This window comes from Phyllobates terribilis, unplaced genomic scaffold, assembly GCF_046119375.1.
Source record: "Phyllobates terribilis strain yellow unplaced genomic scaffold, ASM4611937v1 Scaffold_12__6_contigs__length_324123572, whole genome shotgun sequence".
Lineage (NCBI taxonomy): Eukaryota > Metazoa > Chordata > Amphibia > Anura > Dendrobatidae > Phyllobates > Phyllobates terribilis.
In genome coordinates, this window is record NW_027362772.1 from 16,890,653 (window position 1) to 16,912,935 (window position 22,283).

General features: G+C 44.9%; 1 protein-coding gene across 1 annotated transcript in view; it reads left to right on the top strand.

Moving 5' to 3' along the window:
- Positions 1 to 17,532: 17,532 nt before the first annotated feature.
- TYROBP (transmembrane immune signaling adaptor TYROBP) overlaps positions 17,533 to 22,283 on the top strand; it is a 35,140-nt gene continuing 30,389 nt past the window's right edge. Inside the window, exon 1 of the mRNA XM_073655594.1 lies at positions 17,533 to 17,825. Within this exon, the coding sequence (XP_073511695.1) occupies positions 17,777 to 17,825 (49 nt within the window). The 5' untranslated portion in view covers positions 17,533 to 17,776. The remainder of the gene's footprint in view (positions 17,826 to 22,283) is intronic.

Genomic DNA, 22,283 nt, shown 5'->3' on the forward strand with positions numbered 1-22,283 from the left:
GATGTAACTCAGGATCAGTAATGTAATGTATGTACACAGTGACTGCACCAACAGAATAGTGAGTGCAGCTCTGGGGTATAATACAGGATGTGACTCAGGATCAGTAATTTAATGTATGTACACAGTGACTGCTCCAGCAGAATAGTGAGTGCAGCTCTGGAGGACAATACAGGCGGTACCTCAGGATCAGTACAGGATCAGTAATGTAACCTATCACTATCCTATGATACTTTCCCTGCTGTCTTCAAACATGCCACAATCACGCCCATCCTCAAAAAGCCATCCCTCAACCCATCCGCCCTGTCCAGCTATCGCCCCATATCGCTGCTCCCATTTGCCTCCAAACTCCTTGAGCAACACGTTCACTCTGAACTTTCCTCCCACTTCTCATCTAACTCTCTCTTCGACAACCGACAATCCGGCTTCCGCCCCCACCATTCCACCGAAACTGCCCTTACCAAAATCACCAATGACCTCCTCACATCCAAAGCTAACAGACAATTCTCTGTACTCCTTCTTCTTGACCTGTCCTCTGCTTTTGATACAGTTGACCACTGCCTTCTACTACAGATCCTCTCTTCCTTTGGCGTCAAAGACCTCGCCCTATCCTGGATCTCCTCATACCTTTCTAACTGCACATTTAGCGTCTCCCACTCCCACGCTACCTTCTCACCCCGCCCCCTCTCTGTTGGAGTCCCTCAAGGCTCTGTCCTAGGACGCCTACTCTTCTCAATCTATACCCTTGGCCTGGGACAGCTCATAAAATCCCATGGCTTCCAGTACCATCTGTACGCTGATGACACCCAGATCTACCTCTCTGGCCCAGATGTCACCTCTCTGCTGTCCAGAATCCCAGCATGTCTAGCAGCTATATCCTCCTTCTTCTCCTCCCGCTACCTCAAGCTCAATGTGGACAAAACTAAACTCATTATCTTTCCACCATCTTGCATATCCTTCCCACCTGATCATTCTATCACAATAAATGACATCACTCTTTCCGCTGTACCGACAATCCGCTGCCTCGTAGTAACCCTTGACTCTGCCCTGTCCTTCAAACCCCACATCCAAGCTCTCGCCACCTCCTGTCACCTCCAGCTCAAAAATATTTCCAGAATCCATCCTTTCCTCAACCCTAACTCTACTAAACTGCTTGTGCATGCCCTCATCATCTCCCGCCTCGACTACTGCAACATCCTCCTCTGTGGCCTACCTGCTAACACTCTCGCACCCCTCCAGTCCATCCTCAGCTCTGCTGCGTGACTGGTTCATCTCTCGCCTCACTACTCCTCTGCTAAGCCCCTTTGCAAATCCCTTCACTGGCTCCCATTCCCCCAGCGTATCCAGTTCAAACTACTAACATTGACCTACAAAGCCATCCATAACCTCTCCCCTCCATACATCTCCGAACTAATCTCCCGATATATTCCCTCACGTAACCTCCGGTCCTCCCAAGCCCTCCTTCTCTCCTCCACACTTATCCGTTCCTCACCCAATCGCCTCCAAGATTTCTCCCGACTATCCCCTGTCCTCTGGAATTCTGTACCTCAACACGTCCGATTATCCACCACATCCGGATCCTTCAGATGGAACCTGAAAACCCATCTCTTCAAGAAAGCTTACAGCCTGCAATGACCCTGCTGCATCCTCAACAACACCGAAGCTACTGCAACCCCCAACCTACCGTCTCCTCCCCACTCCTGTAGAATGTAAGCCCGCAAGGGCAGGGTCCTCTTCCCTCCGTACCAGTCTATCATTGTTAGTCAGTTTACTGTAAGTGATATTTTTACTTGGTATGTAACCCCTTCTTTTGTACAGCACCATGGAATCAATGGCGATATATAAATAATAATAATAATAATAATACACAGTGACTGCACCAGCAGAATAGTGAGAGCAGCTCTGGAGTATAATACAGGAGGTAACTCAGGATCAGTAATGTAATGTATGTACACAGTGACTGCACCAGCAGAATAGTGAGTGCAGCTCTGGAGTATAATACAGTATGTAACTCAGGATCAGTAATGTATGTACACAGTGACTGCACCAGCAGAATAGTGAGTGCAGCTCTGGAGTAAAATACAGGATGTAACTCAGGATCAGTAATGTAATGTATGTACACAGTGACTCCACCAGCAGAATAGTGAGTGTAGCTCTGGAGTATAATACAGGATGTAACACAGGATCAGTAATGTAATGTATGTACACAGTAACTGCACCAGCAGAATAGTGAGTGCAGCTCTGGAGTATAATACAAGAGGTAACTCAGGATCAGTAATGTAATGTATGTACACAGTAACTGCACCAGCAGAATAGTGAGTGCAGCTCTGGAGTATAATACAGGATGTAACTCAGGATCAGTAATGTATGTGTGGCACCCCAGGGGTCTGGTTTTCCACAGTAATGTAATGTTATGTCTGAGAGCAGGTGGGAGGTCCTTTGGTCAGGGATCCTGTGCATGCCACACCTCCTGCCCAGTCTTGGGAGGGGAAGAACTTCCCCTGTATAAACCCTGGGCTGAGGCAGGGTTAGTCAGTCAAGGAGAGTAGAGACAAGAAACAGCAGAAGCAATACTACTACGAGTCAGGGGCTGGCAGCTGCAGAGCTCGCCCTGACTGAGAAGCTTTCTTACCGGACCCGGCGTCCGAGGCTGTGGGGACTAACTCTTACCCAGCAGCAGAAGCCGACCGGCAGGGGATTTCAGGTCCTCAGGCCCAGAAACCCGAAGGCACGGTCACACGCGTGGGACCAGCACCGCCATCGTGGAGCGGAAGCCATTAGAAGGCCCCGAGTCACCGGCCATACGGGTGAGCACCACACGGTACACTCAGGGACGTGGGCTACTTATATCCGCTTCTAGCAAGGTAGCCAGAAGAGTACAGTCAGTTTGGGAGGCCTACAACTCCGCCTGGCCAGGGGAGATCCCATCTGCTCAAGGACTGACCAGGCCCCGTTCACTAGCAAGTACTCCGGGAGGGTCTATCGTTGTTACCAGTAAAGACCCTGAATTACACCGCACCGTCTCGGAGTGGTTCCTGCTACCCCCATCATCCACATCTGCTGCCCTGAGGCCATACCCCTCCCGTTGGGGGTTATACCATCTACGCTGCACCATCCATCCACCGGCCTCAGCGGACTGTCCTGCAGCGGCAGCTCCATAGCTGCATTCAACGGGTGGCGTAGTCGTCCTACATCTACCGCTGTTACATCGCCGCTCAGTTTGACTCCCTGGGCACGGACCGGGTCACCGCCACGAGACTACAACCCTCAAGAGATCCGGCTCCGGGTAAGCTCCCGCGTGCGCAACGCAGCGCGACACAGGCCCAGGGGCGCGTCAACTTTGGCGTAGTCGGCAGGATTTCGTGCCCGCAACCACCGGGTACTGCGTGCCTGAAAAAGAGACTTTTCAAACTTACCTGTGGTGAAGATTCCCGCCATCCGGCGCCATCTTCAGCCTTCTTCCCGCCATCGGTGAAGTTTCCCGCCATCCGGCGCCATCTTCTGCCTTCTTCCCGCCATCCGTGGAGTTTTCCCGCCATTGGACGCCATCTTGAGGATGCCGCGCGGGAAGAAGAGGGGCGTGGACTCCGAAAGCACGCGAGAACTGAAGCCCCGCCTCACGTCCGGACGTTGCGTAAGGTCCTGGAAGGAGCCCAGCAGACGCCGACGTCACAGGAGCGCGACGGAAGGTCCTCAACCCTGACGATCCATTGCGGAGCCGCGGCCTACGGAACAGGATCATCGCAAGGTAGGCCACGGTCCACTAGGGGGGAGGAAGATGTCGGATACGGAGGAGAGCTTCACTGCCTCAACCCCCGCCAGCGCTACCGCTGCTGCAGTTATGCCCTTCACCATGCCCTATATCCCGGGAGCAGCTTGGCTACCCCAGTACTCAGGGGAGTCACATACCCTGCATGACTTTAGAGAAAAGCTGGATAGCCTCTTCCAGGTGTACCCCCTCACAGAAGAGCAAAAAGTGAGCATCCTGGTGGCCCAACTAACCGGGGCAGCCAAAAGGGAAGTAAAATCCTGGCCACCTGGGAGGAAGACTGTCGCAGGGATACTAACCCGGCTGAAGGACACCTTTGATACCCGCACCTCAGCCGAGATTAAGCTTAGATTCTACGGGTGCAAGCAGCGAGCGCATGAGAGTATAAGGGACTATGCACTAAACCTACAAGAGGCCCTGAGGGCCATTAAGCAGACCGACCCTGATGGAGTGGGAAACGAGGACAGGCTGTTGACCGAACAGTTTATAGAGGGACTGTATTGTAATACCCACCGAACCCAGTTGCGGGCAATGGCCTTACAGGATCCCCATCTGGGCTTTGCACAGTTCAAGGACAGAGCCATCCGGGTGCTCCGAGAACCGGCACCGGGTGGCGTTGTGACCCACAAGCGCCCTGCTATCACTTACCACCAGGAGGCGGCGCCCTTGTCGGCAGGGCCTGTGGGAGCTGATGCGCAGGCTTTGGACAATGACCCGGCTCCAGACCTACACCATCAGGTCCAAGAGCTAGCTAAGAGCGTTGCTGCGCTAACCCGAACTGTGCAGTCTTTACAGGCTTCCACCCCAGGGAAGATCCAGCTGGCATCTGGACCGGAGGACATCCCGTGGCGTCGACCAAGGAGGACCCCACCGGCCAGAGGAAGACCCAGTGACCGATACAGCGAGGACGGGCGACCCATCTGCCGCCGCTGCAATCAACCTGGACATATGGCAAGGTACTGTTCTTTAAACGGGCACAACCTGGGGTAGAGGGCCAACCCCCAGGAAAAAGATCACCAGGCCCATCGAACTGGCGCGACAGATGTGTGGGAGGACGTCCAGTCTTGCCTGTGGTACTGGATGGCATTCCCATGAGTGCCCTACTGGACACCGGGTCACAGGTCACCACCATCCCGTACGTGCTCTTTAAGCAGTACTGGAATGACTCGGATATTACCCGCTACCCTGACGACGACTTGAGTATCATCGCCAGCAATGGCCAGCCCGTGCCACAGATCGGATTTAAAGAGGTGACCATCAAAATCGGTAGAGTCGAACTGGCAGCACAGGGACTGATCATTGTAGATATTGACAAACATGAGAGTCACCCAAAAATAACTCTAGGAACTAATGTAATTGAAAATTGTCTTGCAGAGGTGATTTTCCTTTTACAGCAGGTTGCCAAGAACGCCAGCTCCGGCGAGCAGCGGGTGCTCCAGAAAGAGATCCGGGCACTGATGCGACGGCAACAGGTGGAACTCTCCGGCGGTGAGATTGGTAGCGTTAGAATGTGTGACCCTTTTCCTATTGCCATGCCCCCAAAAAGTGAAATGATGATTTGGTGCCGGGCAGCTATTGGTCTGAGAGGTAGAGATTACCAGGCAATGGTAGAACCAGTTTACTCGGACAGTAGGCCCACCATTTTGACAGCACGGGGGGTGGTTGATGTACGCCATGGGAGGGTGCCCGTTCGCATAATAAATATCGGGGAGAGGTAAGTGTACCTGCCCCGGTATGCCACGCTAGCCAAATTATATACCATTAACCAAAATTCTATACAATCTGTGGAACCCTTGCCTCCATCTCACCCGGAGGAAGGTAACGGCTCTAAGAAAAACATGGAGGACTGGTGTCAGCAACTACATCTGGGTACTGACTCCACTCCCGCACACCAGAAACAAGGAGTCTATCGGGTGGTTCAGGAGTACGAGAGAGTGTTCAGTAAACACCCGTTAGACTTCGGGCGAGTCAAGGGGGTAGAACACCACATCCCCACGGGAGACCATCCTCCTATAAAAGAGAGGTATCGATCCGTACCCCCTGCCCACTACCAACACGCCAAGGGGATGCTTAGAGACATGAAGGAGGCTGGGGTGATCAGGGATAGCTGTAGCCCCTGGGCAGCTCCACTAGTCTTAGTCCGAAAGAAAGACAACACCATGAGGATGTGTGTAGATTACCGGAAAATCAATCGTATCACACACAAGGATGCGTACCCCTTACCAAGGATAGAGGAGTCATTGGCTGCTTTAAGATCTGCTAACTTCTTCTCTACCTTGGATCTCACTAGCGGGTACTGGCAGGTTCCTGTAGCAGAGGCGGACCGGGAGAAGACCGCATTCACCACCCCGATGGGACTTAGCGAGTTCACCTGCATGCCGTTCGGACTCTGCAACGCACCGGGAACCTTCCAACGACTAATGGAGTGTTGTCTGGGCCACAGAAACTTCGAGACGGTCCTGTTGTACCTGGACGATGTCATCGTATATTCCAAGACGTATGAGGACCACCTGAAACACCTGGCGGAAGTGTTCGAAGCTCTGGCAAGTTACGGCCTAAAGGTGAAACCCTCCAAGTGTCACCTCCTGAAACCAAAGGTGCAGTACCTGGGACACGTGGTGAGCGCTGACGGAGTGGCTCCCGACCCTGATAAGATCACCGCAATTAAGGAATGGCCAAGCCCCTCCAGCGTAAAAGAAGTGCGGCAGTTCCTCGGGTTGGTAGGCTACTACCGAAGCTTTATTCCCGGTTTCACCAAAAAGGCAGCACCTATGCAGGACCTCCTGATAGGCCAGTCCCGGAAGGCCAAGAACCAGAAGCCGCCCTTCAAATGGGAGGAGTTGGAAGAAGAGTCCTTCCGCCAGCTGAAGATGGCCCTCACGGGGGACGAAATCCTGGCGTACCCGGATTATAGCCAGCCCTTTATCCTCTACACCGACGCCAGTAACATCGGGCTAGGAGCCGTACTGTCCCAGATCCAGCAGGGGAAGGAACGAGTAATCGCCTACGCCAGCCGAAAACTGCGACCCACCGAAAGGAACCCCGAGAATTACAGCTCATTTAAGCTAGAGTTCCTGGCCGTAGTATGGGCAGTCACCGAGCGCTTTAAGCATTACCTCGCTTCTTCCCGGTTCACCGTGTACACGGATAACAACCCGTTGACACACCTGGACACGGCAAGACTCGGTGCCCTGGAGCAGAGGTGGATGGCCCGTCTGTCCAACTACGAGTTCACAATCAAATACCGGGCAGGACGCTCCAATACCAACGCGGACGCCCTGTCCAGGATGCCCAACCTGCCGGACGGAGGAGAAGATCCGGAGGGACTGGAAGAAGTTGAACTCCCTGCGTTCCACCGTCATGGGACTATCCAGTATTCCCACCGGGTAAGGAGTAAGCAGGCTGCTACGTTGAACCCCTTACCCCACTACAACTGGGCGGAAACGCAAGACAGCGACCCTGCCGTCCGACTGGTGAAGGAGATGCTGACTCGGCCGGAGGCTCGCCTTGAACCAGACGCTCCGGAGGAAGCCAAACAACTATGGGCAGAGAAGAGTCGACTGTTCCTTTACAAAGGGAAGTTGTGCCGCAGAATGGTTAACTCCCGGACGCATGAATTACTCTGGCAAGTAGTGGTGCCACGAAGAGACGCAGCCATGGTGATGGAGGCATACCACGACGGAGCTGGACACTTCGGGTGGAAGAAGCTGGAGTTCCTGCTGCGCGAGCGGTTCCACTGGGTAGGCATGAGGGGAACCATCGAGAAGTGGTGCAGAGACTGTGGCCCGTGCAACCTGAGAAGGAAGGACCGTGCCAGCCAGAAGACTCCCCTGCAGTCCATCGTCACCCGGCAACCGTTGGAACTGGTAGCCTTGGATCATGTAAAACTGACCCCAAGCAGAAGTGGCTACGTCTACGCGTTAACCATCGTGGATCATTACTCCCGGTTTCTGGTTGTCGTCCCCGTCAAGGACTTAACGGCTCAAACAGCAGCTAGAGCCTTCCAGCAGCACTTTTGCCGTCCACACGGGTACCCGGACCAAGTGCTGACAGACCAGGGACCTGCCTTTGAAGCGGAGGTCTTCCAGGAATTCTGCAATCTGTATGGCTGCCGGAAGATAAGGACGACACCCTACCATCCGCAAACTAATGGACTTTGTGAGAAAATGAACCAGGTGGTAATGGATCTTCTAAAAACGTTGCCCCTGGAAGAACGCAGTCTGTGGCCTGAGAAGTTGCCCGATCTGGTGGACCTATACAACCACATCCCGGTAGGTTCCACCAACTGTACCCCGGCTTACCTAATGAGGGCAAGACCTGGTAAGTTACCTGTTGACCTGGAAATGGGAGTCCTGACACCCGAGGACACTTCACCAGAAACAGACTGGGACACAGAGAGGCAGCAGCAGTACCGGAGAGTACAGGAGAGCGTGGAGCGAAGTCTCTGTCAGGCTAGGGAAAGACAAGAGAAAACTTACAACCAGTATGTTCCCGCTGTTCCCCTGGTACCCGGAGAGCAGGTCTTGAAGAGGAAGAGACGGCTCCACAAGTTGGACGACCAGTGGGAGAAGGACCCGTACACCGTACTGCCCTCAAGCCACGAGATCCCGAAGGTTTGTACCATCAGTAAAGACGGAGGGGAAACCACAGCCATTGTATCCCGGGACCACCTGAAGAAGTGTCCCGAACAACTGAGGAACCCTGAAGAGGAACAAGAAGACCATCGACCCGTAGAGGAAAGGGAAGATATGGTTAGTACTGTGCTCGGGGACTTCCCTCGGTCTTGGACTCAAGTCAATGGTGCAGTTGTGGTACCCGTACTCACCTTCCTCCAACCAGCATCCCAAGCACCTACGGAGCAACAGGTAGAGCTGGAAGAACAGCCGGTCCAGGAGGCAGAAGACTCCACACAAGCAGAACAGGAGGATCAACCCTCTGCTTATAGTGAGCCTGCCGTACCCCTAGTGAGACAAAGAGCCGGTAGACAGCTGCCCAGTTTACCCTTGACAGCTCCTACACCCTGTAGTTCAGGGCCAGACAGTCAGCTCCGTAGGTCCACTAGGGCCACTAGAGGCCAGTTACCCGCACGCTGGAGGATTTGAAGTGTATAAATTGTTTTATTTATGTTTATCTGTGTATTGTTGCTTGTGTATAATTTTGTGTTTCCAGTTATTTTTAGGAATCCTTGGTGGATTTACCGGGAATCCTGTGTACATAGTTGGAGCGTAACCCAGGACGGACTAAAGACTGTTAAGGACTCGGGGTAGGACAAACCCCTACCTGGTTATGTCTCCCTGTTTTGGTGAAATGGACACCTTGCTTTTCTTCAAAGACTGCACCCGGTTACGGACATGCCGTAACCATCTTTATATGTTTTTCTTATTGTATTATTATTGTTTTTATCTTGTTATGTTTTTCTAAAATATGTTTAGTCCCGGAGTACTAAATTTCACTAGGGGGGAATGTGGCACCCCAGGGGTCTGGTTTTCCACAGTAATGTAATGTTATGTCTGAGAGCAGGTGGGAGGTCCTTTGGTCAGGGATCCTGTGCATGCCACACCTCCTGCCCAGTCTTGGGAGGGGAAGAACTTCCCCTGTATAAACCCTGGGCTGAGGCAGGGTTAGTCAGTCAAGGAGAGTAGAGACAAGAAACAGCAGAAGCAATACTACTACGAGTCAGGGGCTGGCAGCTGCAGAGCTCGCCCTGACTGAGAAGCTTTCTTACCGGACCCGGCGTCCGAGGCTGTGGGGACTAACTCTTACCCAGCAGCAGAAGCCGACCGGCAGGGGATTTCAGGTCCTCAGGCCCAGAAACCCGAAGGCACGGTCACACGCGTGGGACCAGCACCGCCATCGTGGAGCGGAAGCCATTAGAAGGCCCCGAGTCACCGGCCATACGGGTGAGCACCACACGGTACACTCAGGGACGTGGGCTACTTATATCCGCTTCTAGCAAGGTAGCCAGAAGAGTACAGTCAGTTTGGGAGGCCTACAACTCCGCCTGGCCAGGGGAGATCCCATCTGCTCAAGGACTGACCAGGCCCCGTTCACTAGCAAGTACTCCGGGAGGGTCTATCGTTGTTACCAGTAAAGACCCTGAATTACACCGCACCGTCTCTGAGTGGTTCCTGCTACCCCCATCATCCACATCTGCTGCCCTGAGGCCATACCCCTCCCGTTGGGGGTTATACCATCTACGCTGCACCATCCATCCACCGGCCTCAGCGGACTGTCCTGCAGCGGCAGCTCCATAGCTGCATTCAACGGGTGGCGTAGTCGTCCTACATCTACCGCTGTTACATCGCCGCTCAGTTTGACTCCCTGGGCACGGACCGGGTCACCGCCACGAGACTACAACCCTCAAGAGATCCGGCTCCGGGTAAGCTCCCGCGTGCGCAACGCAGCGCGACACAGGCCCAGGGGCGCGTCATATGTACACAGTGACTACACCAGCAGAATAGTGAGTGCAGCTCTGGAGTATAATACAGGATGTAACTCAGGATCAGTAATGTAATGTATGTACACAGTGACTGCACCAGCAGAATAGTGAGTGCAGCTCTGGAGTATAATACAGGATGTAACTCAGGATCAGTAATGTAATGTATGTACACAGTGACTCCACCAGCAGAATAGTGAGCGCAGCACTGGAGTATAATACAGGATGTAACTCAGGATCAGTAATGTATGTACACAGTGACTGCACCAGCAGAATAGTGAGAGCAGCTCTAGAGTATAATACAGGAGGTGACTCAGGATCAGTAATGTAATGTATGTACACAGTGACTGCACCAGCAGAATAGTGAGTGCAGCTCTGGAGTATAATGCAGGATGTAACTCAGGATCAGTAATGTAATGTATGTACACAGTGACTGCACCAGCAGGATAGTGAGTGTAGCTCTGGAGTATAATACAGGATGTAACACAGGATCAGTAATGTAATGTATGTACACAGTGACTGCACCAGCAGAATAGTGAGAGCAGCTCTGGAGTATAATACCGGAGGTAACTCAGGATCAGTAATGTAATGTATGTACACAGTGACTGCACCAGCAGAATAGTGAGCGCAGCTCTGGAGTATAATACAGGAGGTGACTCAGGATCAGTAATGTAATGTATGTACACAGTGACTGCACCAGCAGAATAGTGAGTGCAGCTCTGGAGTATAATGCAGGATGTAACTCAGGATCAGTAATGTAATGTATGTACACAGTGACTGCACCAGCAGGATAGTGAGTGCAGCTCTGGAGTATAATACAGGATGTAACTCAGGATCAGTAATGTAATGTATGTACACAGTGACTGCACCAGCAGAATAGTGAGTGCAGCTCTGGCGTGTAATACAGGATGTAACTCAGGATCAGTAATGTAATGTATGTACACAGTGACTGCCCCAGCAGAATAGTGAGAGCAGCTCTGGAGTATAATACAGGATGTAACTCAGGATCAGTAATGTAATGTATGTACACAGTGACTGCCCCAGCAGAATAGTGAGAGCAGCTCTGGAGTATAATACAGGAGGTAACTCAGGATCAGTACAGGATCAGTAATGTAATGTATGTACACAGTGACTGCCCCAGCAGAATAGTGAGTGCAGCTCTGGAGTATAATACAGGATGTAACTCAGGATCAGTAATGTAATGTATGTACACAGTGACTGCCCCAGCAGAATAGTGAGTGCAGCTCTGGAGTATAATACAGGATGTAACTCTGGATCAGTAATGTAATGTATGTACACAGTGACTGCACCAGCAGAATAGTGAGTGCAGCTCTGGAGTATAATACAGGATGTAACTCAGGATCAGTAATGTAATGTATGTACACAGTGACTGCCCCAGCAGAATAGTGAGAGCAGCTCTGGAGTATAATACAGGAGGTATCTCAGGATCAGTAATGTATGTACACAGTGACTGCCCCAGCAGAATAGTGAGAGCAGCTCTGGAGTATAATACAGGATGTAACTCAGGATCAGTAATGTATGTACACAGTGACTGCACCAGCAGAATAGTGAGTGCAGCTCTGGAGTATAATACAGGATGTAACTCAGGATCAGTAATGTAATGTATGTACACAGTGACTGCACCAGCAGAATAGTGAGTGCAGCTCTGGAGTATAATACAGGATGTAACTCAGGATCAGTAATGTAATGTATGTACACAGTGACTGCCCCAGCAGAATAGTGAGAGCAGCTCTGGAGTATAATACAGGATGTAACTCAGGATCAGTAATGTAATGTATGTACACAGTGACTGCACCAGCAGAATAGTGAGTGCAGCTCTGGAGTATAATACAGGATGTAACTCAGGATCAGTAATGTAATATATGTACACAGTGACTGCACCAGCAGAATAGTGAGAGCAGCTCTGGAGTATAATACAGGATGTAACTCAGGATCAGTAATGTAATGTATGTACACAGTGACTGCACCAGCAGAATAGTGAGTGCAGCTCTGGAGTATAATACAGGATGTAACTCAGGATCAGTAATGTAATGTATGTACACAGTGACTGCCCCAGCAGAATAGTGAGAGCAGCTCTGGAGTATAATACAGGATGTAACTCAGGATCACTAATGTAATGTATGTACACAGTGACTGCACCAGCAGAATAGTGAGTGCAGCTCTGGAGTATAATACAGGATGTAACTCAGGATCAGTAATGTAATGTATGTACACAGTGACTGCACCAGCAGAATAGTGAGTGCAGCTCTGGAGTATAATACAGCATGTAACTCAGGATCAGTAATGTAATGTATGTACACAGTGACTGCACCAGCAGAATAGTGAGTGCAGCACTGGAGAATAATACAGGATGTAACTCAGGATCAGTAATGTATGTACATAGTGACTGCACCAGCAGAATAGTGAGTGCAGCTCTGGGGTATAATACAGGATGTAACTCAGGATCAGTAATGTAATGTATGTACACAGTGACTGCACCAGCAGAATAGTGAGTGCAGCTCTGGAGTATAATACAGGATGTAACTCAGGATCAGTAATGTAATGTATGTACACAGTGACTGCACCAGCAGAATAGTGAGTGCAGTTCTGGAGTATAATACAGGATGTAACTCAGGATAAGTAATGTAATGTATGTACACAGTGACTGCATCAGCAGAATAGTGAGTGCAGCTCTGGATTATAATACAGGTTGTAACCCAGGATCAGTAATGTAATGTATGTACACAGTGACTGCACCAGCAGAATAGTGAGTGCAGCACTGGAGAATAATACAGGATGTAACTCAGGATCAGTAATGTATGTACATAGTGACTGTACCAGCAGAATAGTGAGTGCAGCTCTGGGGTATAATACAGGATGTAACTCCGGATCAGTAATGTAATGTATGTACACAGTGACTGCACCAGCAGAATAGTGAATGCAGCTCTGGAATATAATACAGGATGTAACTCAGGATCAGTAATGTAATGTATGTACACAGTGACTGTACCAGCAGAATAGTGAGTGCAGCTCTGGAGTATAATACAGGATGTAACTCAGGATCTGTACAGGGTCAGTATCGCATTTGATTTGTTGATGGGCAGCTATCAGACTATTTTCTCCCCTCGTCTCCATGTACCATTAGGAGTTTCCATGCTCTGAGTCTCTTGTGCAGATATGTGGATTACAGACGCTGGTTACTTTGCTTCCAGTGTCCTGCTGTGTGTCGCCTCCTCGCCTCCTATATGCTATATATATAATGCTGTGTCCGGTTAGTGTTGGGAGGGGACATCACTATCAGACATTTAGTATCTTACATTGTTGCGACATCTTCCTTGCTGCTGTTATTGAGTAAGATGTGTTTGTCCCCTGAGTCACACATCACAAGACTCTGCTTCTTTGTACATTTATGTATCATTTATGTATATTTTAAGCTGCAGACATCATGCTGCGCTCAGTCTCTAGTCATGGGACGCGCTGCTCTCCGGAGGTCTGATTACTCTAACCACGTTTCGCCACCTTATTATTTGCTCAGTGAAGGCATCACCATATATATGTGTGATACGACTGCTGCAGGATGTCCTGTGGTTTTCATATGTAGCGGAGACTTTACTACACAGACTGCTGCAGTTTTGTTTTCTATTCAATTTATTTAAAGGGGACTTCCATCCAAAACAAATAAGTCACCATCTCTTAGTAAACGAGGAGCTAGATTAGGGGACAAAGTTTCATGATTGTACTTCATTTACTTTCTGGACGTTTATAACAGTAAGGCTGTGTTCACACATGTTGGGTTTTTCTGCGTTTTTTGCTGCAGCTTTTTATGTAATTTTTCTGCTGTGTTTTGCAGTTCCAGCAAAGTCTATGAGACTCTGTTCACATATCTTTGTTTTTTTTTCTTGTTATTGCTGTGTATTTTGTGCCTTGGTTGTTTTTTTGGAAAATAGAGCATGTCACTTCTTTCAGAGTTTTTTCAGCGTTTTTTCACCCATAGGAAGTAATGAGTAGTGAAAAAAACGCATCAAAAATGCACCAAAAACGCACCCAATTTTGCATCAGCGTTTTTGATGGCAAAATAGAATGGGGTTCTTATTTTCACTGAACTTTATGTACAAGCATAAAAAGAGACAGAAGAACAGTGAAAAAAAATGTTGAAAAAACGCATCAAAAAACGCAGCAAAACCTACGTTTCTTACGCAGCTGATTTCCTGCCAGAGATCAGTTTTGTTGCAGATTTGTTGCGTAAAAAAACCCCAACATGTTGGAACATAGATTTAGAGGAGCTAAATTCATTACCTCTTTAACTACTTCAATCCGGGGAGATTTTTCATTTTTTTCCTTTTCAATTTTTCCTCCCTTCCATTTACGATCAGAATAATTTACTTTATATTTTGATAGATTGGACATTTCTGAATGTGGAGATACCAAATATGCGTATATATATATATATATATATATATATATATATATATATATATATATATATATATATATATATATACAGTACAGACCAAATGTTTAGACACACTTTCTCATTTAAAGATTTTTCTGTATTTTCATGACTTTAAAAATTGTACATTCACACTGAAGGCATCAAAACTATGAATTAACACATGTGGAATTATATACTAAACAAAAAAGTGTGAAACAACTGAAAATATGTCTTATATTCTAGGTTCTTCAAAGTAGCCACCTTTTGCTTTGATGACTGCTTTGCACACTCTTGGCATTCTCTTGATGAGCTTCAAGAGGTAGTCACCGGAAATGGTCTTCCAACAATCTTGAAGGAGTTCCCACAGATGCTTAGCACTTGTTGGCCCTTTTGCCTTCACTCTGCGGTCCAGCTCACCCCAAACCATCTCGATTGGGTTCAGCTCTGGTGACTGTGGAGGCCAGGTCATCTGGCGTAGCACCCCATCACTCTCCTGCTTGGTCAAATAGCCCTTGCACAGCCTGGAGGTGTGTTTGGGGTCATTGTCCTGTTGAAAAATAAATGATGGTCCAACTAAACGCAAACCGGATGGAATAGCATGCCGCTGCAAGATGCTGTGGCAGCCATGCTGGTTCAGTATGCCTTCAATTTTGAATAAAGCCCCAACAGTGTCACCAGCAAAGCACCCCCACACCATCACACCTCCTCCTCCATGCTTCACGGTGGGAGCCAGGCATGTAGAGTCCATCCGTTCACCTTTTCTGTGTCGCACAAAGACACGGTGGTTGGAACCAAAGATCTCAAATTTGGACTCATCAGACCAAAGCACAGATTTCCACTGGTCTAATGTCCATTCCTTGTGTTCTTTAGCCCAAACAAGTCTCTTCTGCTTGTTGCCTGTCCTTAGCAGTGGTTTCCTAGCAGCTATTTTACCATGAAGGCCTGCTGCACAAAGTCTCCTCTTAACAGTTGTTGAAGAGATGTGTCTGCTGCTAGAACTCTGTGTGGCATTGACCCGGTCTCTAATCTGAGCTGCTGTTAACCTGTGATTTCTGAGGCTGGTGACTCGGATAAGCTTATCCTCAGAAGCAAAGGTGACTCTTGGTCTTCCTTTCCTGGGGCGGTCCTCATGTGAGCCAGTTTCTTTGTAGCGCTTGATGGTTTTTGCAACTGCACTTGGGGACACTTTCAAAGTTTCCCAATTTTTCGGACTAACTGACCTTCATTTCTTAAAGTAATGATGGCCACTCGTTTTTCTTTACTTAGAATTTGTATTATGGCAAGTAAAAAGCAGCTAACAGTCTATTCAGTAGGACTATCAGCTGTGTATCCACCAGACTTCTGCACAACACAACTGATGGTCCCAACCCCATTTATAAGGCAAGAAATCCCACTTATTAAACCTGACAGGGCACACCTGTGAAGTGAAGACCATTTCCAGTGACTACCTCTTGAAGCTCATCAAGAGAATGCCAAGAGTGTGCAAAGCAGTCATCAAAGCAAAAGGTGGCTACTTTGAAGAACCTAGAATATAAGACATATTTTCAGTTGTTTCACACTTTTTTGTTAAGTATATAATTCCACATGTGTTAATTCATAGTTTTGATGCCTTCAGTGTGAATGTACAATTTTCATAGTCATGAAAATACAGAAAGATCTTTAAATGAGAAGGTGTGTCCAAACTTTTGGTCTGTACTGTATATTTTATTGTTTTAATTTTTTTAATGGGGTAAAACTTTTTTATTTTTTTTTCATATTTTTTAAAACATTTTTTATCACTTTTTACTGCATTGAATGGTATTTGAAGCTGCCGTCATTTGATCGTCTGTGCTACACCTGGTATTGAATCCGCGCTGCCATTTATATCAAAAATCACGATCTCCTATGAACGCCAGCTACAGGCTGGCATTCACAGGATGATCGTAATGACAGGTATGGGGGTTTTTAGGAGACCCCCGGCTGTCACAGCAACCCATCAACACCCTGTAATTAGGTTACAAGCACGCCAATGGGTCCATGTAATGAAACGCTCCCCTGCAGGGGGCAGCGGAATGTAACAGGTTCCAACCACAACTCTTAGAGGCAGATGATGGCTGATTATAACAACCATCATCTGCTGGGAAAGATGCGGGCTCGGCATTCAAGCCTGCATTAAAGTCAGGGATGTGATGTAACTGTATGTTATATGGTGGAAAGGGGTTAAAGAGCAGTTGTCGGTTTAACTTTTTTTTTTCTCCATAAATCAACAGTAGATATGAAATTAAGAAACTTTGTAATATATGTTATTAGAGGAATCTGCTTCTTTCTCCTCCTGGACTGATCTTTTCTCAATTAATAGGTAAAATCTGTCTTCAGTGAAGTCAGATTTTACCATCACTGAGATAGGAGATGGCAGTTTGTTCTTAATATATCTGGAAATTAATAAAACACAATGACCAAACTTTGTCTTTCTCTCCTGTTTCGTATTTACTTATAAACGGCTGATTTTACACTTTGGGTGAATTTTCCCTTTAAGTTCTCATAGATGAGGAAATGGATGAAGAAGGTGAGCAAAGATTTAACAGGAACCCTGTAACATTAAAGGTAAAATGAAACAAAACTCGACCTGATGGGGAAGTGAAAGGCACAATCTGGGACACAACACGTCAAGAGGAATTTATCAAAATAACCGCGCAACATTAGATTGGTGGTGAATTGTACCTGTACCACATGGTGACCCATCGTGAGGTGTCCGCCTGGAGGAGTTTGGGGCAACCAGCATGAATGGGCCCATGGAGTATTGCAGGTACACTGATAATTAGGGCATCCACATGCAGGAACCCATTCTCCACCAGTAGCCGAATTATTGAGCAAAGCTTGAGATGTGGTTTTGCAACTCAGCCTTTCCTCTTCTGGCCAGAGTAGGGTCCTCTACCAGGACCGTATCTCGCAATGAGCACACACACTTCCTCTTGTAAGAAGGACGTTCAGTAATACACACATCGGTTTCACAATGAAAAGTCAGCATTAGAGCAGATGTAGAAGGGGCACCGGCTGCAGCCACCCGGGAGCGGTCAATGTCGGGGTGAAGGCACCCTCAAAAAGCCTGGAAAACGCTGAAAAATTAATATACCACCAGGGAGTCTGTCCCACCCGAGGAGAGATGTCTGCCCCCGTCCTCGTCTTCTTCTTGTCCCTAACGACAATATTGGGTAAGTGATTCCTAATATCTATCGTATATCAAATTATCTATCTAGAAAAATAGAAGCCGCGACGGCGCAGAATGAGGGCGCAAAGTCCTAGTCTGACCTCAACCAGGTCTACAATAGATAATATCCCGAAAACGGCCGCACCCCTCCAATACCTGCACCCGTTATCACTTATCTATCTATTATCTATCTACTATCTATCTATCTGATATCTATTATCTATCTATTATCTATCTATTAATCTATCTATCATCTATCTATCTATCATCTATCTATCATCTATCTATTATCTATCATCTATCTATTATCTATTATCTATCTGATATCTATTATCTATCTATTATCTATCTATTAATCTATAATCTATCTATCATCTATCTATTATCTATCATCTATCTATCATCTATCTATTATCTATCTATCATCTATTATCTATCTATTATCTATCCATCATCTAACTATTATCTATCTATTATCTATTATCTATCTATTATCTATCTATCATCTAACTATCATCTATCTATCTATTATCTATCTATTATCTATCTATCATCTAACTATTATCTATTATCTATCTATATCTATCTATTATCTATCTATCTGATATCTATTATCTATCTATTATCTATCTATTAATCTATCTATCATCTATCTATCATCTATCTATTATCTATCATCTATCTATTATCTATCTATTATCTATTATCTATCTGATATCTATTATCTATCTATTATCTATCTATTAATCTATAATCTATCTATCATCTATCTATTATCTATCATCTATCTATTATCTATCTATCATCTATTATCTATCTATTATCTATCCATCATCTAACTATTATCTATCTATTATCTATCATCTATCTATCTATAATCTATTATCTATCTATTATCTATCTATCATCTAACTATTATCTATCTATCTATTATCTATCTATCTATTATCTATCTATTATCTATCTATCATCTAACTATCATCTATCTATTATCTATCTATTATCTATTATCTATCTATCTATCATCTAACTATTATCTATCTATTATCTATCATCTATCTATAATCTATTATCTATCTATTATCTATATATCATCTAACTATTATCTATCTATTATCTATCATCTATCTATTATCTATCTATTATCTATTATCTATCTATCATCTATCTATTATCTATCATCTATCTATCTATCTACTATCTATCTATCTGATATCTATCTATCTATTATCTATCTATTATCTATCTATTATCTATCATCTATCTATTATCTATTATCTATCTATTACCTATCTATTATCTATCTATTATCTATCATCTATGTATTATCTATCTATTATCTATTATCTATCTATTATCTATCTATTATCTATCATCTATCTATCTAGCTATTATCTATCTATTATCTATCTATCTATCTATCTATTATCTATCTATCATCTATCTATCATTCATCTATTATCTATCTATCATCTATCTATCTATTATCTATCTATTATCTATCATCTATCTATTATCTATCTATTATCTATTATCTATCTATCATCTATCTATTATCTATTATCTATCTATTATCTATCTATCTATCATCTATCTATTATCTATTTATTATCTATCTATTATCTATTATCTATCTATTATCTATCTATCTATCATCTATCTATTATCTATCTATTATCTATTATCTATCATCTATTATCTATCTATCATTTATCTATTATCTATCTATCTATCTATCTATTATCTATCATCTATTATCTATCTATCTATTATCTATCTATTATCTATATATTATCTATATATCTATTATCTATCTATTATCTATCTATTATCTATATATCTATTATCTATCTATTATCTATCTATCTATTATCTATCTATTATCTACAGTCATATGAAAAAGTTTGGGCACCCCTATTAATCTTAAGCTTAATGTTTTATAAAAATTGGTGTTTTTGCAACAGCTATTTCAGTTTGATATATGTAATAACTGTTGGACACAGTAATGTTTCTGCCTTGAAATGAGGTTTATTGTACTAACAGAAAATGTGCAATCTGCATTCAATCAAAATTTGACAGGTGCATAAGTATGGGCACCCTTCTCATTTTCTTGTTTTAAATACTCCTACCTACTTTTTACTGACGTACTAAAGCACTTTTTTTGGTTTTGTAACCTCATTGAGCTTTGAACTTCATAGCCAGGTGTATGCAATCATGAGAAAAGCTACTTAAAGTGGCCACTTGCAAGTTGTTCTCCTGTTTGAATCTCCTCTGAAGAGTAGCATCATGGGCTCCTCAAAACAACTGTCAAATGATCTGAAAACAAAGATTATTCAACATAGTTGTTCAGGGGAAGGATACAAAAAGCTGTCTCAGAGATTTAACCTGTCAGTTTCCACTGTGAGGAACATAGTAAGGAAATGGAAGAACACAGGGACAGTTCTTGTTAAGGCCAGAAGTGGCAGGCCAAGAAAAACATCAGAAAGGCAGAGAAGAAGAATGGTGAGATCAGTCAAGGACAATCCTCAGACCACCTCCAGAGAGCTGCAGCATCAACTTGCTGCAGATGGTGTCACTGTGCATCGGTCAACTATACAACGCACTTTGCACAAGGAGAAGCTGTATGGGAGAGTGATGCGAAAGAAGCCTTTTCTGCAAGCACGCCACAAACAGAGTCGGCTGAGGTATGCCAAAGCACATTTGGAGAAGCCAATTTCTTTTTGGAAGAAGGTCCTCTGGAATGATGAAACCAAGATTGAGTTGTTTGGTCATACAAAAAGGCGTTATGCATGGCGGCAAAAAAACACAGCATTCCAAGAAAAACACATGATACCCACAGTAAAATTTGGTGGAGGTTCCTTCATGCTTTGGGGCTGTGTGGCCAATGCCGGCACCGGGAATCTTGTTAAAGTTGAGGGACGCATGGATTCCACTCAGTATCAGCAGATTCTTAACAATAATGTTCAAGAATCAGTGATAAAGTTGAAGCTACGCAGGGGATGGATCTTTCAGCAAGACAATGATCCAAAACACCGCTCCAAATCTACTCAGGCATTCATGCAGAGGAACAATTACAATGTTCTGGAATGGCCATCCGAGTCCCCAGACCTGAATATCATTGAACATCTGTGGGATCATTTGAAGAGGGCTGTCCATGCTCGGCGACCATCAAACTTAACTGAACTGGAATTGTTTTGTAAAGAGGAATGGTCAAAAATACCTTCATCTAGGATCCAGGAACTCATTAAAAGCTACAGGAAGAGACTAGAGGCTGTTATTTTTGCAAAAGGAGGATCTACTAAATATTAATGTCACTTTTCTGGTGAGGTGCCCATACTTATGCACCTGTCAAATTTTGTTTGAATGCAGATTGCACATTTTCTGTTAGTACAATAAACCTCATTTCAAGGCAGAAACATTACTGTGTCCAACAGTTATTACATATATCAAACTGAAATAGCTGTTGCAAAAACACCAATTTTTATAAAACATTAAGCTTAAGATTAATAGGGGTGCCCAAACTTTTTCATATAACTGTATCACCTATCTATTATCTATTATATATCATCTATTATCTATCATCTATCTATTATCTATCTATCTATTATCTATCTATCATCTATTATCTATCTATCTATTATCTATCTATCTATCTATTATCTATTATCTATCTATCTATTATCTATCTATCTATCTATTATCTATTATCTATCATCTATCTATTATCTATCATCTATCTATTATCTATTATCTATCATCTATCTATTGTCTATCTATTATCTATCTATCATCTATCTATTATCTATTATCTATCTATCTATTATCTATCATCTATCTATTGTCTATCTATTATCTATCTATCTATCTATCTATTATCTATCTATCATATATCTATTATCTATTATCTATCTATCTATTATCTATCTATTATCTATTATCTATCTATTATCTATCATCTATCAGCTATCTATTATCTATCATCTATCTATCTATTATCTATCTATTATCTATATATCTATCTATTATCTATCTATCTATTATCTATCTATCATCTATCTATCTATCTATTATCTATCTATTATCTATCTATCTATATATCTATTATCTATCTATTATCTATCATCTATCTATTATCTATCTATCCCTAAAAACAGAACTGTTGACATGTAAGATGAATATGGTTAATGGGACAGTAAAAAAATAGACAAAATCTTGGGGTTCAGCTCTACCAAGTCTCCTGGTATTTAGAAGGACTTGTCTAGAAACACATGGCTGCCTTCTTTCCAAAACAGCGACACACTTGTCTACAGGTCACTTCTGGTATTGCAGCTCAGGTCCATCAAGGGAAGCAGGAACGAACTGGAATATCACCATTGAGGTTGGGTTGAGTTTTTTTGTGGAAACTCTCCAAAGTCCTCCTCGAAACTTCTCAAAAACTTCAGATTCCACTCCAAAAACGTAG